This window comes from Anomaloglossus baeobatrachus, chromosome 3 (genome assembly GCF_048569485.1).
Source record: "Anomaloglossus baeobatrachus isolate aAnoBae1 chromosome 3, aAnoBae1.hap1, whole genome shotgun sequence".
Taxonomy (NCBI): Eukaryota; Metazoa; Chordata; class Amphibia; order Anura; family Aromobatidae; genus Anomaloglossus; species Anomaloglossus baeobatrachus.
This window is the reverse complement of record NC_134355.1, coordinates 694,878,098-694,899,596: the sequence shown is the minus strand read 5'-3', so window position 1 is coordinate 694,899,596 and position 21,499 is coordinate 694,878,098. Positions and strand designations below refer to the sequence as shown.

Below are 21,499 nucleotides of genomic sequence, written 5' to 3'. Positions count from 1 at the left end.
AATGTTCCTTGCATGGAGAAAATAATATATGGCCTGGCAGAAGCCAGAAGTAAAACCTAGAGTCCTGGGGGATGAGACTTTAAGAAACAGTCATGTGGGAGACTATTGAGCTGTATCCTGTAACAGGAGAAGACGATTCCTGTGACCCAGACGTCATCAACTGTGGAAAGCCACGCATCCCAAAAGAGAAGGAGACGCCCGTCCACCTGAGGGGAGTCCCCGGTAGAAATATTCCATTATGTCGAGGAAATTTTTTTGCCTCTAGACTTGGAGACCTCTTCCCCCGAATTCCATGGTTGCAGTGTTGGCTTCGCTAGAAAAATAGTCTCTTCTTTTCCTGAGGAGCCAGAGGTCTGTCTTGGTGATGAGGGCCCCCTGCTGACAAGAACTGACCAAAGGGACAAAATTGATTATGTTTACCAAACGGGAAACTGGGCTTGATCTATAGGAGTAAAATGCTTTTGTCACCAGTGGCATTCTCAATAATTTTATTAAATTTGGCCGCGAATGAGTGACAACCCTGAAAAGGAAGGCCTGTAAGAGATCTCTTGGATGAGGGGTCCGACTTCCATGTCTTAAGTCACAAAATACAGTAAATAGCCACAACAGTGTTTACGGCTTGAACCAAGCAGCCGGCTGCATCCAAAAAAGCCAAGCAAAGATACTTGCCCTGAAGATCGATCTGGTTGGCCAAGTCTGCTAATTCAGCTTTCGAGGTTCCTGAGAGAAAGCCCTGCCTGAGATGTATGGCCTAGGTGGTTTATACCTGGCAAGCAACCAAGTGGCAGCGAATGCTGTGCATAGGGAAGAGCCCCTGTTCATCCATTGGGTACTTTAAAGACACTAACTGGGCAAGAGGAAGGGTTGTGCTTCTCGATAACTGAGAGGGTGCATCAAGTTACCACAAGCTCCGATAAGAAGGAGTACAATATTTCCATGTGCTTCCGTGTTCTTAAGTGTTTATCTGAATGCTTTCATTCCTTATCAAACACCCCAACAAAGTCCTCATATTTGAAGAAACATCTAGCAGTATGTCTGACTCTTATAAAGAATACCATCTTTTTGGTGGGAAAACGGTCCGTCTCAGTGGAAGGAGAAAGATGGTCCACCTCAGTGACCTTCAGAAATTGGTTCACTGCCTGAATGAGGCTGTCAACCTTCTCTCTTATCTTCCCAACCTGATAAGAGTCCAAAGCCGAGTCCAAGTCGGAGCTAGGCTTTGACCACAGTGGGGACAGGGCCTCATGGAAGGTGGAGTGAGAGAAGACTGGAGTTAGGGAGATGTGGAGAGAAAAGGAGACCTGTAACATACATACCTGGAATGTGGGAAGTAAGCCAGTGCGAGCCTAACTGGCTATAGAAAAAGGAGGCGGCGTCTGCCAGGAGCTGGCTAAGCCACAATGAATCCCGGGACTAAGTTAAGGCCCTGTGCGCACTTACCGGATTTTGCCGCGGATTTTCCGTGGATTTGCTGCATGTTTCGCTGCAGAAAATGTTCATAACATCTCTGCAGTGAATCACCAGCAAATCCTATGGAGAAAAAAAATCCTGTGCGCACTGGGCAGAATTTGACAGCTGCATGTTTTGCTGCGGGAATCCCGCAGCAAAAACAAGTGCATGTCACTTCTTTTCCGCACATCGCTGCGGGATTTCACTCCATTGACTCCAATGTTAATCATGAAATCCCGCAGGGAATAACGCAGGCAGCAAATTCTGTGCGGTTCACTGCGTTTTGCTGCGTTATTCCCTGCGGTATTTCGCGGTTTACCTCCGGTAATGTGCATCGCTTGTCTGCGGTTTGCAGGGAAGTGATGTCATTACAGGAAGAGGAAGCCGTGCAGAGTAAACACACACACAGATCACAGACACACACACATCACAGACACATAGACACAAACACATAGAACACACATAGAAAGAAAACGGAAATATAGAAAACAAAGAACGTGGGCTCCGCTGCATATTTACCTTCCAGCCGAGGTAAGCACACAACGGCGGCCCGGTATTCTCAGGCTGGGGAGGGAGAGGGGCAGGGATAATGTCCCCTGCCTCACTCCCCCTCCGGCAGCCGAGAATATCAGCCGCAGCTGCCCCGGCACTGTCGCATGCAATATGCGGCAGCACCGGCGTGTCCTCGGCTCTTCTTGCCGCCGTGTAGCAGTGGCAGCAAGGTAATACAAGGGGTTAATGGTGGTGGATCACCGCCATTAACTCCAGGCTTGATCATGGCAGCGTCTATGTGACAGCTGACATGATCAACCCGTAAGTAAAGTGAAGTGAAAAAAACACACACACAGAAAAATCCTTTATTTTAAATAAAACCAACAAGCCTCGTTCACCATTTTATTAACCCCTCCCGCACCAAAGCTCCGGCGTAATCCACAGGTCCTGCGCTGCTTCCATCCAGCCGAGACTGTCACAGACACAGCGCTAAATGAAAGCAGCAGACAGCAGAGGTAATTACCGGTCATTTCCCACGGCCGGTAATCTGAACTCACTGCCGACCGTGGGAAATGCAGCGATCTGTCCTCTATCTATCCCTCTATCTATCCCTCTATCTATTCTTCTGTCTATCTACTATCAGAATTAAATGTATTTTTTTTTTTTCTTCAATGTGCTTTATTGCATTGAATGCAATAAAGCACATCCCAACCCGCACGCAGCAAAACCGCGGCAATACCGCGAACAATACCGCGGTAAAACCGCAGGAAACCGCGGCAAACCGCATGCGGTTTTCGGGTGCGGTTTCCCGTGGTTTTTTACCGCGGGTGCGGTAATCTTTGAGAGCATGCGGAATTTACGCAAGGAAATTTCATTTCCCAGTGCGCACATAGCCTAAGAGTCCCAGCTCCTCCAGAGATCCAGGGTGGCAGGAACCACCAGACAGCAAAAGAGGACACCTGGGAAGGCAGAGCGGGGCCAAAGAAAAAAAATGACCAGACTGGCACAGAACGCAAAAAGAATGCTGAGTGCCCGCAAAAATGGTGATGCAGGTGTGGCCAAAGAAACGGCACAGCCTAACGCATAGCCAAAGCAAGGGGCACACCAAACTGTCCTGACGAGGCTCGATGATGTGGTTCTGGATCCATCTTCTCCTCCATGCAATGCAAAGTCGTAAAAGGCAGTGTATGCCTGATCTCCGAATGCATTGCGTTACTATGGTCCAGCCGTCCAGATGAGAGAGGACACGGCCTGACCACTATATTGTTAGTAAAAGCCTTCAAGTGGAAGTAGACCTCACCCCATGGTTTCAGTGTCCCCTACCAAAGCATCGTAAAAAGAAAAATTCACCAAAATTTGCCCATTACAGCACACATTCACTGGATACCCCGGTGTGGGGGGCCGTACGTACCTCTGTGGCGTACAGGATGTCGATAATTTTGGACAGGACTCCCTCGTTCTCGCTTTCATGCTCCTGACATATCAGCTCGATGTCTCGCAGTTTACTGAAGTAGAAATCTCGCTCCTTCTCCAGCCCGTCCACAGTCAACTTCAGCTCCATTAACTAAACGCCCAGGAAAGAGAGAGACGGTGAATGACGAGACCGTGGACACCACAACCACTAACTGCCGAAACACCACACCGGTCACCCTACAGAACAGTGTGATATCACAGTACAGGGGTAATGCACACAGTGATGTCACAGCACAGGGATAATGCACACAGTGATGTCACAGCACAGGGATAATGCACACAGTGATGTCACAGTACAGGGGTAATGCACACAGTGATGTCACAGTACAGGGGTAATGCACACAGTGATGTCACAGTACAGAGATAATACACACAGTGATGTCACAGTAGAGGGATAATACACACAGCGATGTCACAGTACAGGGGTAATGCACACAGTGATATCACAGTACAGGGGTAATGCACACAGTGATGTCACAGCACAGGGATAATGCACACAGTGATGTCACAGCACAGGGATAATGCACACAGTGATGTCACAGCACAGGGATAATGCACACAGTGATGTCACAGCACAGGGATAATGCACACAGTGATGTCACAGTACAGGGGTAATGCACACAGTGATGTCACAGCACAGGGATAATGCACACAGTGATGTCACAGTACAGGGGTAATGCACACAGTGATGTCACAGCACAGGGATAATGCACACAGTGATGTCACAGTACAGGGGTAATGCACACAGTGATGTCACAGTACAGGGGTAATGCACACAGTGATGTCACAGCACAGGGGTAATGCACACAGTGATGTCACAGCACAGGGATAATGCACACAGTGATGTCACAGCACAGGGATAATACACACAGCAATGTCACAGTACAGGGATAATGCACACAGTGATGTCACAGTACAGGGATAATGCACACAATGATGTCACAGTACAGGGATAATGCACACAATGATGTCACAGTACAGGGATAATACACACAGTGATGTCACAGCACAGGGATAATGCACACAGTGATGTCACAGCACAGGGATAATGCACACAGTGATGTCACAGAACAGGGGTAATACACACAGTGATGTCACAGTACAGGGATAATACACACAGTGATGTCACAGCACAGGGGTAATACACACAGTGATGTCACAGCACAGGGATAATGCACACAGTGATGTCACAGTACAGGGGTAATGCACACAGTGATGTCACAGTACAGGGATAATACACACAGTGATGTCACAGCACAGGGGTAATACACACAGTGATGTCACAGCACAGGGATAATACACAGTGATGTCACATTACAGGGATAATACACACAGTGATGTCACAGTACAGGGATAATGCACACAGTGATGTCACAGCACAGGGATAATGCACACAGTGATGTCACAGTACAGGGATAATGCACACAGTGATGTCACAGCACAGGGATAATGCACACAGTGATGTCACAGCACAGGGATAATGCACACAGTGATGTCACAGCACAGGGATAATGCACACAGTGATGTCACAGCACAGGGATAATGCACACAGTGATGTCACAGCATAGGGATAATGCACACAGTGATGTCACAGCACAGGGATAATGCACACAGTGATGTCACAGCACAGGGATAATGCACACAGTGATGTCACAGTACAGGGTTAATGCACACAGTGATGTCACAGCACAGGGATAATGCACACAGTGATGTCACCGCACAGGGATAATGCACACAGTGATGTCACAGCACAGGGATAATGCACACAGTGATGTCACAGTACAGGGATAATGCACACAGTGATGTCACAGCACAGGGATAATACACAGTGAAGTCACAGTACAGGGATAATATATACAGTGATGTCACAGTACAGGGATAATACACACAGTGATGTCACAGTACAGGGATAATACACACAGTGATGTCACAGTACAGGGGATAATACACACAGTGATGTCACAGTACAGGGATAATACACACAGTGATGTCACAGTACAGGGATAATACACACAGTGATGTCACAGTACAGGGGATAATACACACAGTGATGTCACAGTACAGGGATAATACACACAGTGATGTCACAGCACAGGGATAATACACACAGTTATGTCACAGTACAAGGATAATGTGCACTATGATTTGTAGCATAGGGATAACAGACACACGGTCCTGTATACCTGTGACCTAATAGCAATATACTCTTCCTATTGGCAGTTGGAGCGCAGGCAGCGAGACAAGCCGTGTACAGCAGGCAGGAATACAGAACTACATGGGGTTACAGGTGGTGATGGAGGACCATGAGCAACAGAAGACACCAGGTATCACAGATAAGGAGACATAAGTGTTCCTGCATCATGGGGTACAATACACAGGTATACGGACACCCCCACTACGGACGGTGTGACCATTCTCACCTGCTGGTTCAGCTCCATTATCTGTGAGTCCAGCTCGCTGCCTCCGTTCCTGGTGATGGGAGGGTTTCTCTTGATCGGGTGAGACGAGTTCTGTACTCGCGCTGGAGGCTGCATGGTCTTGGGACCTGTGGGAGACGTTCTCTGAGGGACTGCAATAAATGGAAAGAGGAGATGAATATATGGTGTCCACCAGGTGGAAACTCAGCTGAGATTGGCCATTCCCTTGAGGTTCATCATCACTATCGGACAACAGTTTACCTGATGAGATGATGGTCTTCTTGGGTTTGTTGAAGACCTGGTCTCCTGGGTTGGGAGGGGGCGCCACATCCTGCCCTTGTCTTGCTATCATAGGGTCATATTCTTTTCCATCATAGTTGGCATCGAAGAATTTCTTGAACCACTGGACAAACTCAAAATTGTCCTGGAACTTCCCCTTCACTAACCGTTCTACAGGGATGATCTGAAAACAAGGAAGCCATATCTGAGCAGTTACTTAACAAGAGCATGATGGGAAGGGCGAAGCATGGCAAGACACTCAGGAGCCCACGGTGAGACACACGTACAGGAGCTTCACGGTGGCACACAAGTACACGGGCTCTACGGTGGGACACAAGTAGAGGAACTCCATGTTGAGACACAAAAACAAGAGCTCCATGTGAGGCACGTACAGAAGCTCCATGGTCATACCGTTATGTACCCTGGAGCTCCTCGGTGACACAGTCATGTACACTGGAGCTCCTCGGTGACACCGGCATGTATACTGGATCTCCTCAGTGACCCCATCATGCAGATTGGAGCTCCATGGTGACACAGTCATGTACATTGGAGCTCCATGGTGACACAGTCATGTACACTGGAGCTCCTCGGTGACACTTGTCCGTCTGGGCACTAACATAGGTAATCCCTGACTCACACTACCAGGGGCTTGAGTCTTCAGTCACAGGTCTTTAGTCCATGCGCAGCTCACAACATAGCATGTGCCTCCTCAGTCCGTCTCCCACCTACTGATGGATTTCTTCAGCCTTTTATGTGGCTGTGATTTGGTAAACTCCCTCAGCAGAGTTAAGGCCCTTATAAATCTTTGGCAGATCTGTGGTTGCAGTGAAATCATGGACATATTGTTCCATTTGTACACAGCCACAAACCTGGCACTGATTGTCCACAATTTCACTGCAACCACAGATCTGCCGCAGATTTATCTCTCTATGTGACAGGGCCTTTAGGTCAGCAGCTTGGCTGCTACAGCAACATCTCACCCAGGTTAGGCTACTTTCACACCCGTTTTTTGCCATCAGGCACAATCTGGTGTGTGCCTGATGCAACGGATCCGTCTCAAATTGTGGTAAAACTGATGCAACGGATCCGTTGTAGCAGTTTGCACCGAGAATCCAGAGGTGTCCGCGGGTAATCTGAGTGACGTCACCGCTAACAGCGCGACTCACTTCAGGAGCTCTGTGGAGCTCACAGCGAGCGGCGGTGTTCTACTGCCGCTTCTGTCAGCTTCCGATGTAGCAGAGCTGGAAGTGTCGTGGGACCTCGTGTGGATTACGTCGGACCTGGAGGGGTATTTGGGGATTAATAAAGTGGTGAAAGGGGGGTGGGTTTTGTCTTTTATTTCAAATAAAGGATTTTTCGATGTTTGTGTTTATTTACTTTCACTTCAATTTAGTGATGAGGGGGTGTCTCATAGACGCCTGCCATGATTAACCTAGGACTTAGTGGCAGCTATGGGCTGCTGCCATTAACTCCTTATTACCCCGATTGCCACCGCACCAGGGCAATTCGGGATGAGCCGGGTAGAGTCCCGGGACTGTCGCATTTAATGGATGCGGCAATTGTGGGCGGCTGCTGGCTGATATTGTTAGCCTGGGGGCTCCCCATAACGTGGGGCTCCACATCCTGAGAATACCAGCCTTCAGCCGTGTGGCTTTACCTTGGCTGGTATCAAAATTGAAGGGGAACCGCACGCCGGTTTTTCAAAATTCTTTATTTATTTCTTTTACTGCAAGATTTAGACCCGCCTGTGACGACATGGACTCTCATGGGTTAAAGTTTCTTAAAATTCAGCCAGACAGGATGATAGATTGTTTATAGACGGGGGATAAGTCCCTCATTGTTTCTACAAGACTCTTGTTGACTCATGTAATTGTGTTGGCCACTGAAAGCCAGACGTATTGTTTCTACAGACTCTTCCAGTAATCATTGTATTGTAGTTGTGTATTGCTAATGTAATTACCTTAGTAGCCATTGTCTAGTCGGTGACTTCCAGACTACATGTATACCCTCAGTCTTTATGTAGACATCATTTGGATGAACATTGTCCATGCAGCTTGAGATTCATCCAATGGGAGAGGCGATCTTGTCCAACCAATCGATGAGGACGCAGTGTATCCACGTGGAGGGCTGTGGCTATAAAAGGGATTTCTTTAAGCCACCAGGGGGTTGTTGATGGATGCGGATGGATCCAGTCTAAGCTCTTCGGAGCTGACTAGAGGATCAGGATATCTTATGGCTTCAATCTAGGGACTCCGGTTCCGGTTGGAGACCATATCCACAGCCTAGGGATTTCGACTCCGGCTGCCAGGATTGTAACATCATACCAGGACTACCTAAGGAGGACACTCAGGTTGGGACAGTTCAGTCACCTGTTACAGACTTTGCAGACCTCAGCCAGCTTCCTAAATCTGGCATTATTCCTTTCTCGGTGGGTGCCGGCCAAAAGCGGGGTGCTGCTGGATTGGAGTAAGTAGCCCTGGAACCTGTGAGGCATGGACATTCTAAATCCCTGGTGAGCCAGCGGAAGGGTGAGACTCTGTTGCCTGTTACATTTGTGTGTTTTGCTGGTTATGTGTTATGTGCTGTTAATTGTTTGGGGATCCAATAAAGTCTAATTATTGTGGTTCCCTCATCCTGTGTTGTCTGAGTAGTGTTACGCCCACGGTTAAGGAGGCCGGCGTTCAGTTGGGATGAGCCCTGAGCCACGCTGTCTTTCTAGAGGCGGCGGGTTTTAGTGGACGAGAGCACCCACTGAGCCCCGTGTCTCCACAATTGGTGGCAGCAGTGGGATACTACTCAGCCTTGTTTATCCAGGGGAGCTGCAGAGGACTGGTGTTCGTGGACACCTTCCAGGGCTCAACAACCAGGGAGGCACATAAGCATACCCAGCAGGCCATAGGGGAGGCATTCAGGTTTCGGACGCTGCCATGTCCAACCGCACCAGCTCAGCCATGGGACACGGACAAGAGAGGAGTTACGACCGCAGCAGTAAATGGATGCTACAGAATCTGTGCCAGAGGCGAAAGACTATCTACTGGAATGCTGAGACTCGGTCAGACTTGATCCAGAAATTAGTCCGTTGGGATGCCCAGAATGATGCAGAGGACGATGAGGATCCCGCCGATATAGACCCAGAGGATTTAAACTATGTGCCACATCATGGATCTAGTGACAATCGGGAATCAACTTTGTCCAAAATGGCCCAAGCCACAGCGTTGTTGGATGCATTGGGGCCTAGATCCTCAAGAGAAGAGAGGGCTTATGTTCTGGAATATGTTTATGGGATTCCAGCTGTAGTACTGCTAGCACCAGCCGGTCGAGAAGGATGGTCCCGCTACCCAGCAGAAGCTGCACCAAAACAAAGGACTACAAACAGGGCCTGTGACTCGCCCAATCTATGGCGCTGTTATACAAGTGGGCGCCATGGACATATAGATAAAGATTGTCTCCAAAACCGAGGCCGCATGCTTGGAGCCCATCTACCAGCTCAGCCGGTCAAGAGCCAGGGACTACGAGACACTGGTTCCTCCATTACCCTGGTAAGCCCAGTTATTGTTTCCCCAGAAGACCCTGTACCAGATTCCCAATTATCCATCTCCCTGGCTGAGGGCCAGCGCTCAGACATCCCTCTGGCATGTGTGCAGTTGGACCTAAGGACCGACCAGGGAGAGGTCGAGGTGGAGCTTGTGGACAGCCCCCCCACACCTGGTATTTTGGGGACCAACCAGGAAGTGATCGATGTGGGGATTGTGAACAGCCTCCCCATACCTGTCATTGTGGAGACTGACCAGAGCAAGGCTGATGTGGAGCTTATGGACACCGTCCCCACACCAGTTATTTTGGGAAAGGACCAGGGAGAGGTTGATGTGAGACTTGTGAACAGCCTCCCCACACCTGTCATTGTGTAGACTAATCAGAGCAAGGCTGATGTGGAGCTTATGGACACCGTCCCCACACCAGTTATTTTGGGAAAGGACCAGGGAGAGGTTGATGTGAGACTTGTGAACAGCCTCCCCACACCTGTCATTGTGGAGACTAATCAGAGCAAGGCTGATGTGGAGCTTATGGACACCGTCCCCACATCAGTTATTTCGGGAAAGGACCAGGGAGAGGTTGATGTGAGACTTGTGAACAGCCTCCCCACACCTGTCATTGTGGAGACTGACCAGAGCAAGGCTGATGTGGAGCTTATGGACACCGTCCCCACAACAGTTACTTTGGGGTCTGACCAGGAAGAGGTCCATATGGAGTTTATGGACAGCCTCCCCACACCTGTTGTTTCGGGGACTAGCCAGGAGGAAGTTGAAGTGGGGTTCATAGATGGCCCCACCAAGCCTGTTTCGGATACCACTCAGAGGGAAGTGAAAGTGGGGCTTGTGAATTACCTGCTCACACCAGTCATTTTGGAGAATGACCTAAGACAAGGACTATCCAGTCAGTTTGAAGCAGCCATCACCCACCTCCAAGTCAAGCAGGACCCTGATGTGGATCTTTCTAACATCTTTTCCAGGGATGGTTTGCATTCCCGGTCTCCATCATCCATTTCTGAGCCAAGAACCGTGAGTAAGCCTAACCACACTGTGGCTATTGACTGGGGGAAGATTGATAGTAAGAAATGTATGCGGGCCCAACTCATGGACCCCACCTTAGTGCTTGTCCACTATATGGCTGCTCAACTTGGGGGAGGTAATCAGGGGGAGGTGTATAGATGCAAGCCTCTGTTGCTGACCTCACCATTAAATAGGACAATGCCGTCAAAAGGAGAAGGATGATCGGAAGCTTATCATGTCTGGCTAATATTAAGAAGGGGGAGGAATGTGATGACATGGACTCTCATGGGATAAAGTTTCTTAAAATTCAGCCAGACAGGATGATAGATTGTTTATAGACGGGGGATAAGTCCCTCATTGTTTCTACAAGACTCTTTTGGACTCATGTAATTGTGTTGCCCACTGAAAGCCAGACGTATTGTTCTCTAGACTTTTCCAGTAATCATTGTATTGTAGTTGTGTATTGCTAATGTGATTACCTTAGTAGCCATTGTCTAGTCGGTGACTCCAAGACTACATGTATACCCTCAGTCTTTCTGTAGACATCATTTGGATGAACATTGTCCATGCAGCTTGAGATTCATCCAATGGGAGAGGCGCTCTTGTCCAACCAATCGATGAGGATACAGTGTATCTAAGTGGAAGGCTGTGGCTATAAAACGGATTTCTTTAAGCCACCAGGGGGTTGATGGATGCTGATGGATCCAGTCTAAGCTCTTCGGAGCTGACTAGAGGATCAGGATATCTCATGGCTTCAATCTAGGGACTTCGGTTCCGGTTGGAGACCATATCCACAGCCTAGGGATTTCGACTCTGGCTTCCAGGATTGTAACATCATACCAGGACTACCTAAGGAGGACACTCAGGTTGGGACAGTTCAGTCACCTGTTACAGACTTTGCAGACCTCACACAGCTTCCTAAATCTGGCATTATTCCTTTCTTGGTGGGTGCCCGCCAAAAGCGGGGTGCTGCTGGACTGGAGTAAATAGCCCTGGAACCTGTGAGGCATGGACATTCTAAATCCCTGGTGAGCCAGCGGAAGGGGGAGACTCTGGTGCCTGTTACATTTGTGTGTTTTGCTGGTTATGTGTTATGTGCTGTTAATTGTTTGGAGATCCAATAAAGTCTAATTATTGTGGTTCCCTCATCCTGTGTTGTCTGAGTAGTGTTACGCCCACGGTTAAGGAGGCCGGCGTTCAGTTGGGATGAGCCCTGAGCCACGCTGTCTTTCTAAAGGCGGCGGGTTTTAGTGGACAAGAGCACCCACTGAGCCCCGTGTTTCCACACTCGTGTATATGCAGTGTGTGATACTCGTGTATATACAGTGTGTGTGGCCGTGTGATACTCGTGTATATGCAGTGTGTGGTACTCCGTGTATATGCAGTGTGTGATACTCGTGTATATGCAGTGTGTGATACTCGTGTATATGCAGTGTGTGGTACTCCGTGTATATGCAGTGTGTGCTACTCCGTGTATATGCAGTGTGTGCTACTCCGTGTATATGCAGTGTGTGCTACTCCGTGTATATGCAGTGTGTGATACTCGTGTATATGCAGTGTGTGATACTCGTGTATATGCAGTGTGTGGTACTCCGTGTATATACAGTGTGTGATACTCGTGTATATGCAGTGTGTGATACTCGTGTATATACAGTGTGTGATACTCGTGTATATGCAGTGTGTGGTACTCGTGTATATGCAGTGTGTGGTACTCCGTGTATATGCAGTGTGTGATACTCGTGTATATGCAGTGTGTGGTACTCCATGTATATACAGTGTGTGATACTCGTGTATATGCAGTGTGTGATACTCGTGTATATGCAGTGTGTGATACTCGTGTATATGCAGTGTGTGGTACTCCGTGTATATGCAGTGTGTGCTACTCCGTGTATATGCAGTGTGTGATACTCGTGTATATGCAGTGTGTGATACTCGTGTATATGCAGTGTGTGCTACTCCGTGTATATGCAGTGTGTGCTACTCCGTGTATATGCAGTGTGTGCTACTCCGTGTATATGCAGTGTGTGGTACTCCGTGTATATACAGTGTGTCATACTCAAGTATATGCAGTGTGTGGTACTCCGTGTATATGCAGTGTGTGCTACTCCGTGTATATGCAGTGTGTGCTACTCCGTGTATATGCAGTGTGTGCTACTCCGTGTATATGCAGTGTGTGCTACTCCGTGTATATGCAGTGTGTGGTACTCCGTGTATATGCAGTGTGTGGTACTCGTGTATATGCAGTGTGTGATACTCGTGTATATGCAGTGTGTGGTACTCCATGTATATACAGTGTGTTATACTCGTGTATATGCAGTGTGTGATACTCGTGTATATGCAGTGTGTGGTACTCCGTGTATATGCAGTGTGTGGTACTCCGTGTATATACAGTGTGTGATACTCGTGTATATGCAGTGTATGATACTCCGTGTATATGCAGTGTGTGGTACTCCGTGTATATGCAGTGTGTGCTACTCCGTGTATATGCAGTGTGTGGTACTCCGTGTATATGCAGTGTGTGGTACTCGTGTATATGCAGTGTGTGATACTCGTGTATATGCAGTGTGTGGTACTCCGTGTATATACAGTGTGTGATACTCGTGTATATGCAGTGTGTGGTACTCCATGTATATGCAGTGTGTGATACTCCGTGTATACACAGTGTGTGATACTCGTGTATATGCAGTGTGTGGTACTCCGTGTATATGCAGTGTGTGGTACTCCGTGTATATACAGTGTGTGATACTCGTGTATATGCAGTGTGTGGTACTCCGTGTATATGCAGTGTGTGATACTCGTGTATATGCAGTGTGTGATACTCGTGTATATGCAGTGTGTGATACTCGTGTATATATAGTGTGTAATACTCATGTATATACAGTGTGTGATACTCGTGTATATGCAGTGTGTGATACTCGTGTATATGCAGTGTGTGATACTCGTGTATATGCAGTGTGTGGTACTCCGTGTATATACAGTGTGTGATACTCGTGTATATGCAGTGTGTGGTACTCCGTGTATATACAGTGTGTGATACTCGTGTATATGCAGTGTGTGATACTTGTGTATATGCAGTGTGTGGTACTCCGTGTATATGCAGTGTGTGGTACTCCGTGTATATACAGTGTGTGATACTCGTGTATATGCAGTGTGTGGTACTCCGTGTATATACAGTGTGTGGTACTCGTGTATATGCAGTGTGTGGTACTCCGTGTATATGCAGTGTGTGATACTCGTGTATATACAGTGTGTGATACTCGTGTATATGCAGTGTGTGGTACTCCGTGTATATGCAGTGTGTGGTACTCCGTGTATATACAGTGTGTGATACTCGTGTATATGTAGTGTGTGGTACTCCGTGTATATGCAGTGTGTGATACTCGTGTATATACAGTGTGTGATACTCGTGTATATGCAGTGTGTGGTACTCCGTGTATATACAGTGTGTGATACTCATGTATATGCAGTGTGTGATACTCCGTGTATATGCAGTGTGTGAAACTCATGTATATGCAGTGTGTGGTACTCCGTGTATATACAGTGTGTGGTACTCCGTCTATATACAGTGTGTGGTACTCGTGTATATACAGTGTGTGGTACTCGTGTATATACAGTGTGTGGTACTCCGTGTATATACAGTGTGTGATACTCATGTATATACAGTGTGTGATACTCGTGTATATACAGTGTGTGGTACTCGTGTATATGCAGTGTGTGGTACTCCGTGTATATGCAGTGTGTGATACTCGTGTATATGCAGTGTGTGGTACTCCGTGTATATACAGTGTGTGATACTCGTGTATATGCAGTGTGTGGTACTCCGTGTATATGCAGTGTGTGGTACTCCGTGTATATACAGTGTGTGATACTCGTGTATATGCAGTGTGTGATACTCGTGTATATGCAGTGTGTGGTACTCCGTGTATATACAGTGTGTGATACTCGTGTATATGCAGTGTGTGATACTCGTGTATATGCAGTGTGTGATACTCGTGTATATCCAGTGTGTGGTACTCCGTGTATATGCAGTGTGTGGTACTCCGTGTATATACAGTGTGTGATACTCGTGTATATGCAGTGTGTGGTACTCCGTGTATATACAGTGTGTGATAATCGTGTATATGCAGTGTGTGGTACTCCGTGTATATGCAGTGTGTGGTACTCCGTGTATATGCAGTGTGTGATACTCGTGTATATACAGTGTGTGATACTCGTGTATATGCAGTGTGTGATACTCGTGTATATGCAGTGTGTGATACTCGTGTATATGCAGTGTGTGATACTCGTGTATATGCAGTGTGTGATACTCGTGTATATGTAGTGTGTGGTACTCCGTGTATATACAGTGTGTGATACTCGTGTATATGCAGTGTGTGATACTCGTGTATATGCAGTGTGTGATACTCGTGTATATGCAGTGTGTGGTACTCAGTGTATATACAGTGTGTGATACTCGTATATATACAGTGTGTGGTACTCCGTGTATATACAGTGTGTGGTACTCGTGTATATGCAGTGTGTGATACTCGTGTATATGCAGTGTGTGATACTCGTGTATATGCACTGTGTGATACTCGTGTATATGCAGTGTGTGATACTCGTGTATATACAGTGTGTAATACTCGTGTATATGCAGTGTGTGATACTCGTGTATATGCAGTGTGTGATACTCGTGTATATGCAGTGTGTGATACTCGTGTATATGCAGTGTGTGATACTCGTGTATATGCAGTGTGTGATACTCGTGTATATGCAGTGTATGGTACTCAGTGTATATACAGTGTGTGATACTCGTGTATATACAGTGTGTGGTACTCCGTGTATATACAGTGTGTGATACTCGTGTATATGCAGTGTGTGGTACTCCGTGTATATACAGTGTGTGATACTCGTGTATATGCAGTTTATGATACTCGTGTATATGCAGTTTATGATACTCGTGTGTATACAGTGTGTGGGGCCGGGTGACACTCGTGTATATACAGTGTGTGGGGTCGGGTGACACTCGTGTATATACAGTGTGTGGGGTCGGGTGACACTCGTGTATATACAGTGTGTGGGGTCGGGTGATACTCGTGTATATATAGTGTGTGGGGTCGGGTGACACTCGTGTATATACAGTGTGTGGGGTCGGGTGACACTCGTGTATATATAGTGTGTGGGGCCGGGTGATACTCGTGTATATATAGTGTGTGGGGCCGGGTGACACTCCTGTATATAGTGTGTGATACTCGTGTATATGCAGTGTGTGGTACTCCGTGTATATACAGTGTGTGATACTCGTGTATATGCAGTTTATGATACTCGTGTATATACAGTGTGTTGTACTCGTGTGTATACAGTGTGTGGTACTCGTGTATATACAGTGTGTGGGGCCGGGTGACACTCGTGTATATACAGTGTGTGGGGTCGGGTGACACTCGTGTATATACAGTGTGTGGGGTCGGGTGATACTCGTGTATATATAGTGTGTGGGGTCGGGTGACACTCGTGTATATACAGTGTGTGGGGTCGGGTGACACTCGTGTATATATAGTGTGTGGGGCCGGGTGACACTCATGTATATATAGTGTGTGGGGTCGGGTGATACTCGTGTATATATAGTGTGTGGGGTCGGGTGACACTCGTGTATATACAGTGTGTGGGGTCGGGTGACACTCGTGTATATATAGTGTGTGGGGCCGGGTGACACTCATGTATATATAGTGTGTGGGGCCGGGTGATACTTGTGTATATATAGTGTGTGGGGCCGGGTGTCACTCCTGTATATAGTGTGTGATACTCGTGTATATACAGTGTGTGGTACTCGTGTGTATACAGTGTGTGGTACTCGTGTGTATACATTGTGTGGTACTCGTGTATATACAGTGTGTGATACTCGTGTATATATAGTGTGTGGTACTCGTGTATATACAGTGTGTGGGGTCGGGTGACACTTGTGTATATACAGTGTGTGGTACTCGTGTATATACAGTGTGTGGGGTCGGGTGACACTCGTGTATATACAGTGTGTGGGGTCGGGTGATACTCGTGTATATATAGTGTGTGGGGTCGGGTGACACTCGTGTATATACAGTGTGTGGGGTCGGGTGACACTCGTGTATATATAGTGTGTGGGGCCGGGTGACACTCGCGTATATATAGTGTGTGGGGCCGGGTGACACTCATGTATATATAGTGTATGGGGCCGGGTGATACTCGTGTATATATAGTGTGTGGGGCCGGGTGTCACTCCTGTATAAAGTGTGTGATACTCGTGTATATACAGTGTGTGGTACTCGTGTGTATACAGTGTGTGGTACTCGTGTGTATACAGTGTGTGGTACTCGTGTATATACAGTGTGTGGGTCGGGTGACACTCGTGTATATACAGTGTGTGGGGTCGGGTGACACTCGTGTATATACAGTGTGTGGTACTCCTGTATATACAGTGTGTGGGGTCGGGTGACACTCGTGTATATACAGTGTGTGGGGTCGGGTGACACTTGTGTATATACAGTGTGTGGGGTCGGGTGACACTCGTGTATATACAGTGTGTGGTACTCCTGTATATACAGTGTGTGGGGTCGGGTGACACTCCTGTATATACAGTGTGTGGGGCCGGGTGACACTCGTGTATATATAGTGTGTGGGGTCGGGTGACACTCGTGTATATACAGTGTGTGGGGTCGGGTGACACTCGTGTATATACAGTGTGTGGTACTCCTGTATATACAGTGTGTGGGGTCGGGTGACACTCGTGTGTATACAGTGTGTGGTACTCGTGTATATACAGTGTGTGGGTCGGGTGACACTCGTGTATATACAGTGTGTGGGGTCGGGTGACACTCGTGTATATACAGTGTGTGGTACTCCTGTATATACAGTGTGTGGGGTCGGGTGACACTCGTGTATATACAGTGTGTGGGGTCGGGTGACACTCGTGTATATACAGTGTGTGGGGCCGGGTGACACTCGTGTATATATTGTGTGTGGGGTCGGGTGACACTCGTGTATATACAGTGTGTGGGGTCGGGTGACACTCGTGTATATACAGTGTGTGGGGTCGGGTGACACTCGTGTATATACAGTGTGTGGGGTCGGGTGACACTTGTGTATATACAGTGTGTGGGTCGGGTGACACTCGTGTATATACAGTGTGTGGGGTCGGGTGACACTCGTGTATATACAGTGTGTGGTACTCCTGTATATACAGTGTGTGGGGTCGGGTGACACTCGTGTATATACAGTGTGTGGGGTCGGGTGACACTCGTGTATATACAGTGTGTGGGGCCGGGTGACACTCGTGTATATATTGTGTGTGGGGTCGGGTGACACTCGTGTATATACAGTGTGTGGGGTCGGGTGACACTCGTGTATATACAGTGTGTGGGGTCGGGTGACACTCGTGTATATACAGTGTGTGGGGTCGGGTGACACTTGTGTATATACAGTGTGTGGGGTCGGGTGACACTCGTGTATATACAGTGTGTGGGGTCGGGTGACACTCGTGTATATACAGTGTGTGGGGTCGGGTGACACTTGTGTATATACAGTGTGTGGGGTCGGGTGACACTCGTGTATATATAGTGTGTGGGGCCGGGTGACACTCGTGTATATACAGTGTGTGGGGTCGGGTGACACTCGTGTATATACAGTGTGTGGTACTCCTGTATATACAGTGTGTGGGGTCGGGTGACACTCGTGTATATACAGTGTGTGGGGTCGGGTGACACTTGTGTATATACAGTGTGTGGGGTCGGGTGACACTTGTGTATATACAGTGTGTGGGGTCGGGTGACACTCGTGTATATACAGTGTGTGGGGTCGGGTGACACTTGTGTATATACAGTGTGTGGGGTCGGGTGACACTTGTGTATATACAGTGTGTGGGGTCGGGTGACACTCGTGTATATACAGTGTGTGGGGTCGGGTGACACTCGTGTATATACAGTGTGTGGGGTCGGGTGACACTCGTGTATATACAGTGTGTGGGGTCGGGTGACACTCGTGTATATACAGTGTGTGGGGTCGGGTGACACTCGTGTATATACAGTGTGTGGGGTCGGGTGACACTTGTGTATATACAGTGTGTGGGTCGGGTGACACTCGTGTATATACAGTGTGTGGGGTCGGGTGACACTCGTGTATATACAGTGTGTGGTACTCCTGTATATACAGTGTGTGGGGTCGGGTGACACTCGTGTATATACAGTGTGTGGGGTCGGGTGACACTCGTGTATATACAGTGTGTGGGGCCGGGTGACACTCGTGTATATATTGTGTGTGGGGTCGGGTGACACTCGTGTATATACAGTGTGTGGGGTCGGGTGACACTCGTGTATATACAGTGTGTGGGGTCGGGTGACACTCGTGTATATACAGTGTGTGGGGTCGGGTGACACTTGTGTATATACAGTGTGTGGGGTCGGGTGACACTCGTGTATATACAGTGTGTGGGGTCGGGTGACACTCGTGTATATACAGTGTGTGGGGTCGGGTGACACTTGTGTATATACAGTGTGTGGGGTCGGGTGACACTCGTGTATATATAGTGTGTGGGGCCGGGTGACACTCGTGTATATACAGTGTGTGGGGTCGGGTGACACTCGTGTATATACAGTGTGTGGTACTCCTGTATATACAGTGTGTGGGGTCGGGTGAAACTCGTGTATATACAGTGTGTGGGGTCGGGTGACACTTGTGTATATACAGTGTGTGGGGTCGGGTGACACTTGTGTATATACAGTGTGTGGGGTCGGGTGACACTCGTGTATATACAGTGTGTGGGGTCGGGTGACACTTGTGTATATACAGTGTGTGGGGTCGGGTGACACTTGTGTATATACAGTGTGTGGGGTCGGGTGACACTCGTGTATATACAGTGTGTGGGGTCGGGTGACACTCGTGTATATACAGTGTGTGGGGTCGGGTGACACTCGTGTATATACAGTGTGTGGGGTCGGGTGACACTCGTGTATATACAGTGTGTGGGGTCGGGTGACACTCGTGTATATACAGTGTGTGGGGTCGGGTGACACTCGTGTGTGGTAGTCGTGTATACACAGGACATATGCGCCGCACCTTGTCCACGCCCATCTTCTTGAAGGCGGCCTGCAGCACCTTGAAGTTGTGGATGAACTCGTGCTCGAGCTTCGCCTGGAACTTCACCTTCTTTAGTAGGATGCATCCGGGGAAGAGCATGTCCATGAACTGGCAGTAGGCCGCCCCTGCAAAGACACGAGCGAGGGTCAGCACCTCAGCGGCTGCTACCAGAGAACACCAGCGCTGCATACAGTCCACTCCGCCCTCCCCGCTCCGTACCTGAGCACAGCTGCTCCGTCTTGGTGTAGTTGAGCTGTATGGAGTCGTTGACCCAGGCCAGCATGTCATGGCGGCTCAGGTTCTCACTGGTCACAGAGGTGGAATAAACATTGACCGCCATCCCCCAGCTGCAAGACAAGAGTATAATGCACAGGTGATATACTGGACGAGAGGTATAATGGACGGGTGATATACTGGACGGGGAGGTACAATGGACGGGTGATATACTGGACGAGAGGTATAATGGACGGGTGATATACTGGACGAGAGGTATAATGGACGGGTGATATACTGGACGGGGAGGTATAATGGACGGGTGATATACTGGATGGAGAGGTATAATGGACGGGTGATATACTGGACGGAGAGGTATAATGGACGGGTGATATACTGGACGGGGAGGTATAATGGACGGGTGATATACTGGACGAGAGGTATAATGGACGGGTGATATACTGGACGGAGAGGTATAATGGACGGGTGATATACTGGACGGAGAGGTATAATGGACGGGTGATATACTGGACGAGAGGTATAATGGACGGGTGATATACTGGACGGAGAGGTATAATGGACGGGTGATATACTGGACGGGGAGGTATAATGGACGGGTGATATACTAGACGAGAGGTATAATGGACGGGTGATATACTGGACGGGGAGGTATAATGGACGGGTGATATACTGGACGGAGAGGTATAATGGACGGGTGATATACTGGATGGAGAGGAATAATGGACGGGTGATATACTGGACGGGGAGGTATAATGGACGGGTGATATACTGGACAGGGAGGTATAATGGACGGGTGATATACTGGACGGGGAGGTATAATGGACGGGTGATATACTGGACAGGGAGGTATAATGGACGGGTGATATACTGGACGGGGAGGTATAATGGACGGGTGATATACTGGACGAGAGGTATAATGGACGGGTGATATACTGGACGGGGAGGTATAATGGACGGGTGATATACTGGACGAGAGGTATAATGGACGGGTGATATACTGGACGGGGAGGTATAATGGACGGGTGATATACTGGACAGGGAGGTATAATGGACGGGTGATATACTGGACGGGGAGGTATAATGGACGGGTGATATACTGGACAGGGAGGTATAATGGACGGGTGATATACTGGACGGGGAGGTATAATGGACGGGTGATATACTGGACAGGGAGGTATAATGGACGGGTGATATACTGGACGGGGAGGTATAATGGACGGGTGATATACTGGACAGGGAGGTATAATGGACGGGTGATATACTGGACGGGGAGGTATAATGGACGGGTGATATACTGGACAGGGAGGTATAATGGACGGGTGATATACTGGACGGGGAGGTATAATGGACGGGAGATATACTGGACAGGGAGGTATAATGGACGAGAGGTATAATGGACGGGTGATATACTGGACGGGGAGGTATAATGGACGGGTGATATACTGGACGGGGAGGTATAATGGACGGGAGATATACTGGACGGGGAGGTATAATGGACGGGTGATATACTGGACGGGGAGG

General features: G+C 48.3%; 1 protein-coding gene across 6 annotated transcripts in view; it reads right to left on the bottom strand.

Annotated features, from left to right (window-relative positions):
- Positions 1-21,499, bottom strand: part of MAPRE3 (microtubule associated protein RP/EB family member 3) — a 191,921-nt gene that overhangs the window by 18,714 nt on the left and 151,708 nt on the right. For all 6 annotated transcript variants that reach the window (XM_075341337.1, XM_075341339.1, XM_075341341.1 and 3 more), the window contains 5 exons: positions 19,964-20,091; positions 19,724-19,869; positions 6,093-6,294; positions 5,835-5,983; positions 3,353-3,505 (listed from right to left, as the gene is read on the bottom strand). In XM_075341337.1, coding sequence (XP_075197452.1) covers positions 3,353-3,505; positions 5,835-5,983; positions 6,093-6,294; positions 19,724-19,869; positions 19,964-20,091 — 778 coding nt within the window. The remainder of the gene's footprint in view (positions 1-3,352; positions 3,506-5,834; positions 5,984-6,092; positions 6,295-19,723; positions 19,870-19,963; positions 20,092-21,499) is intronic.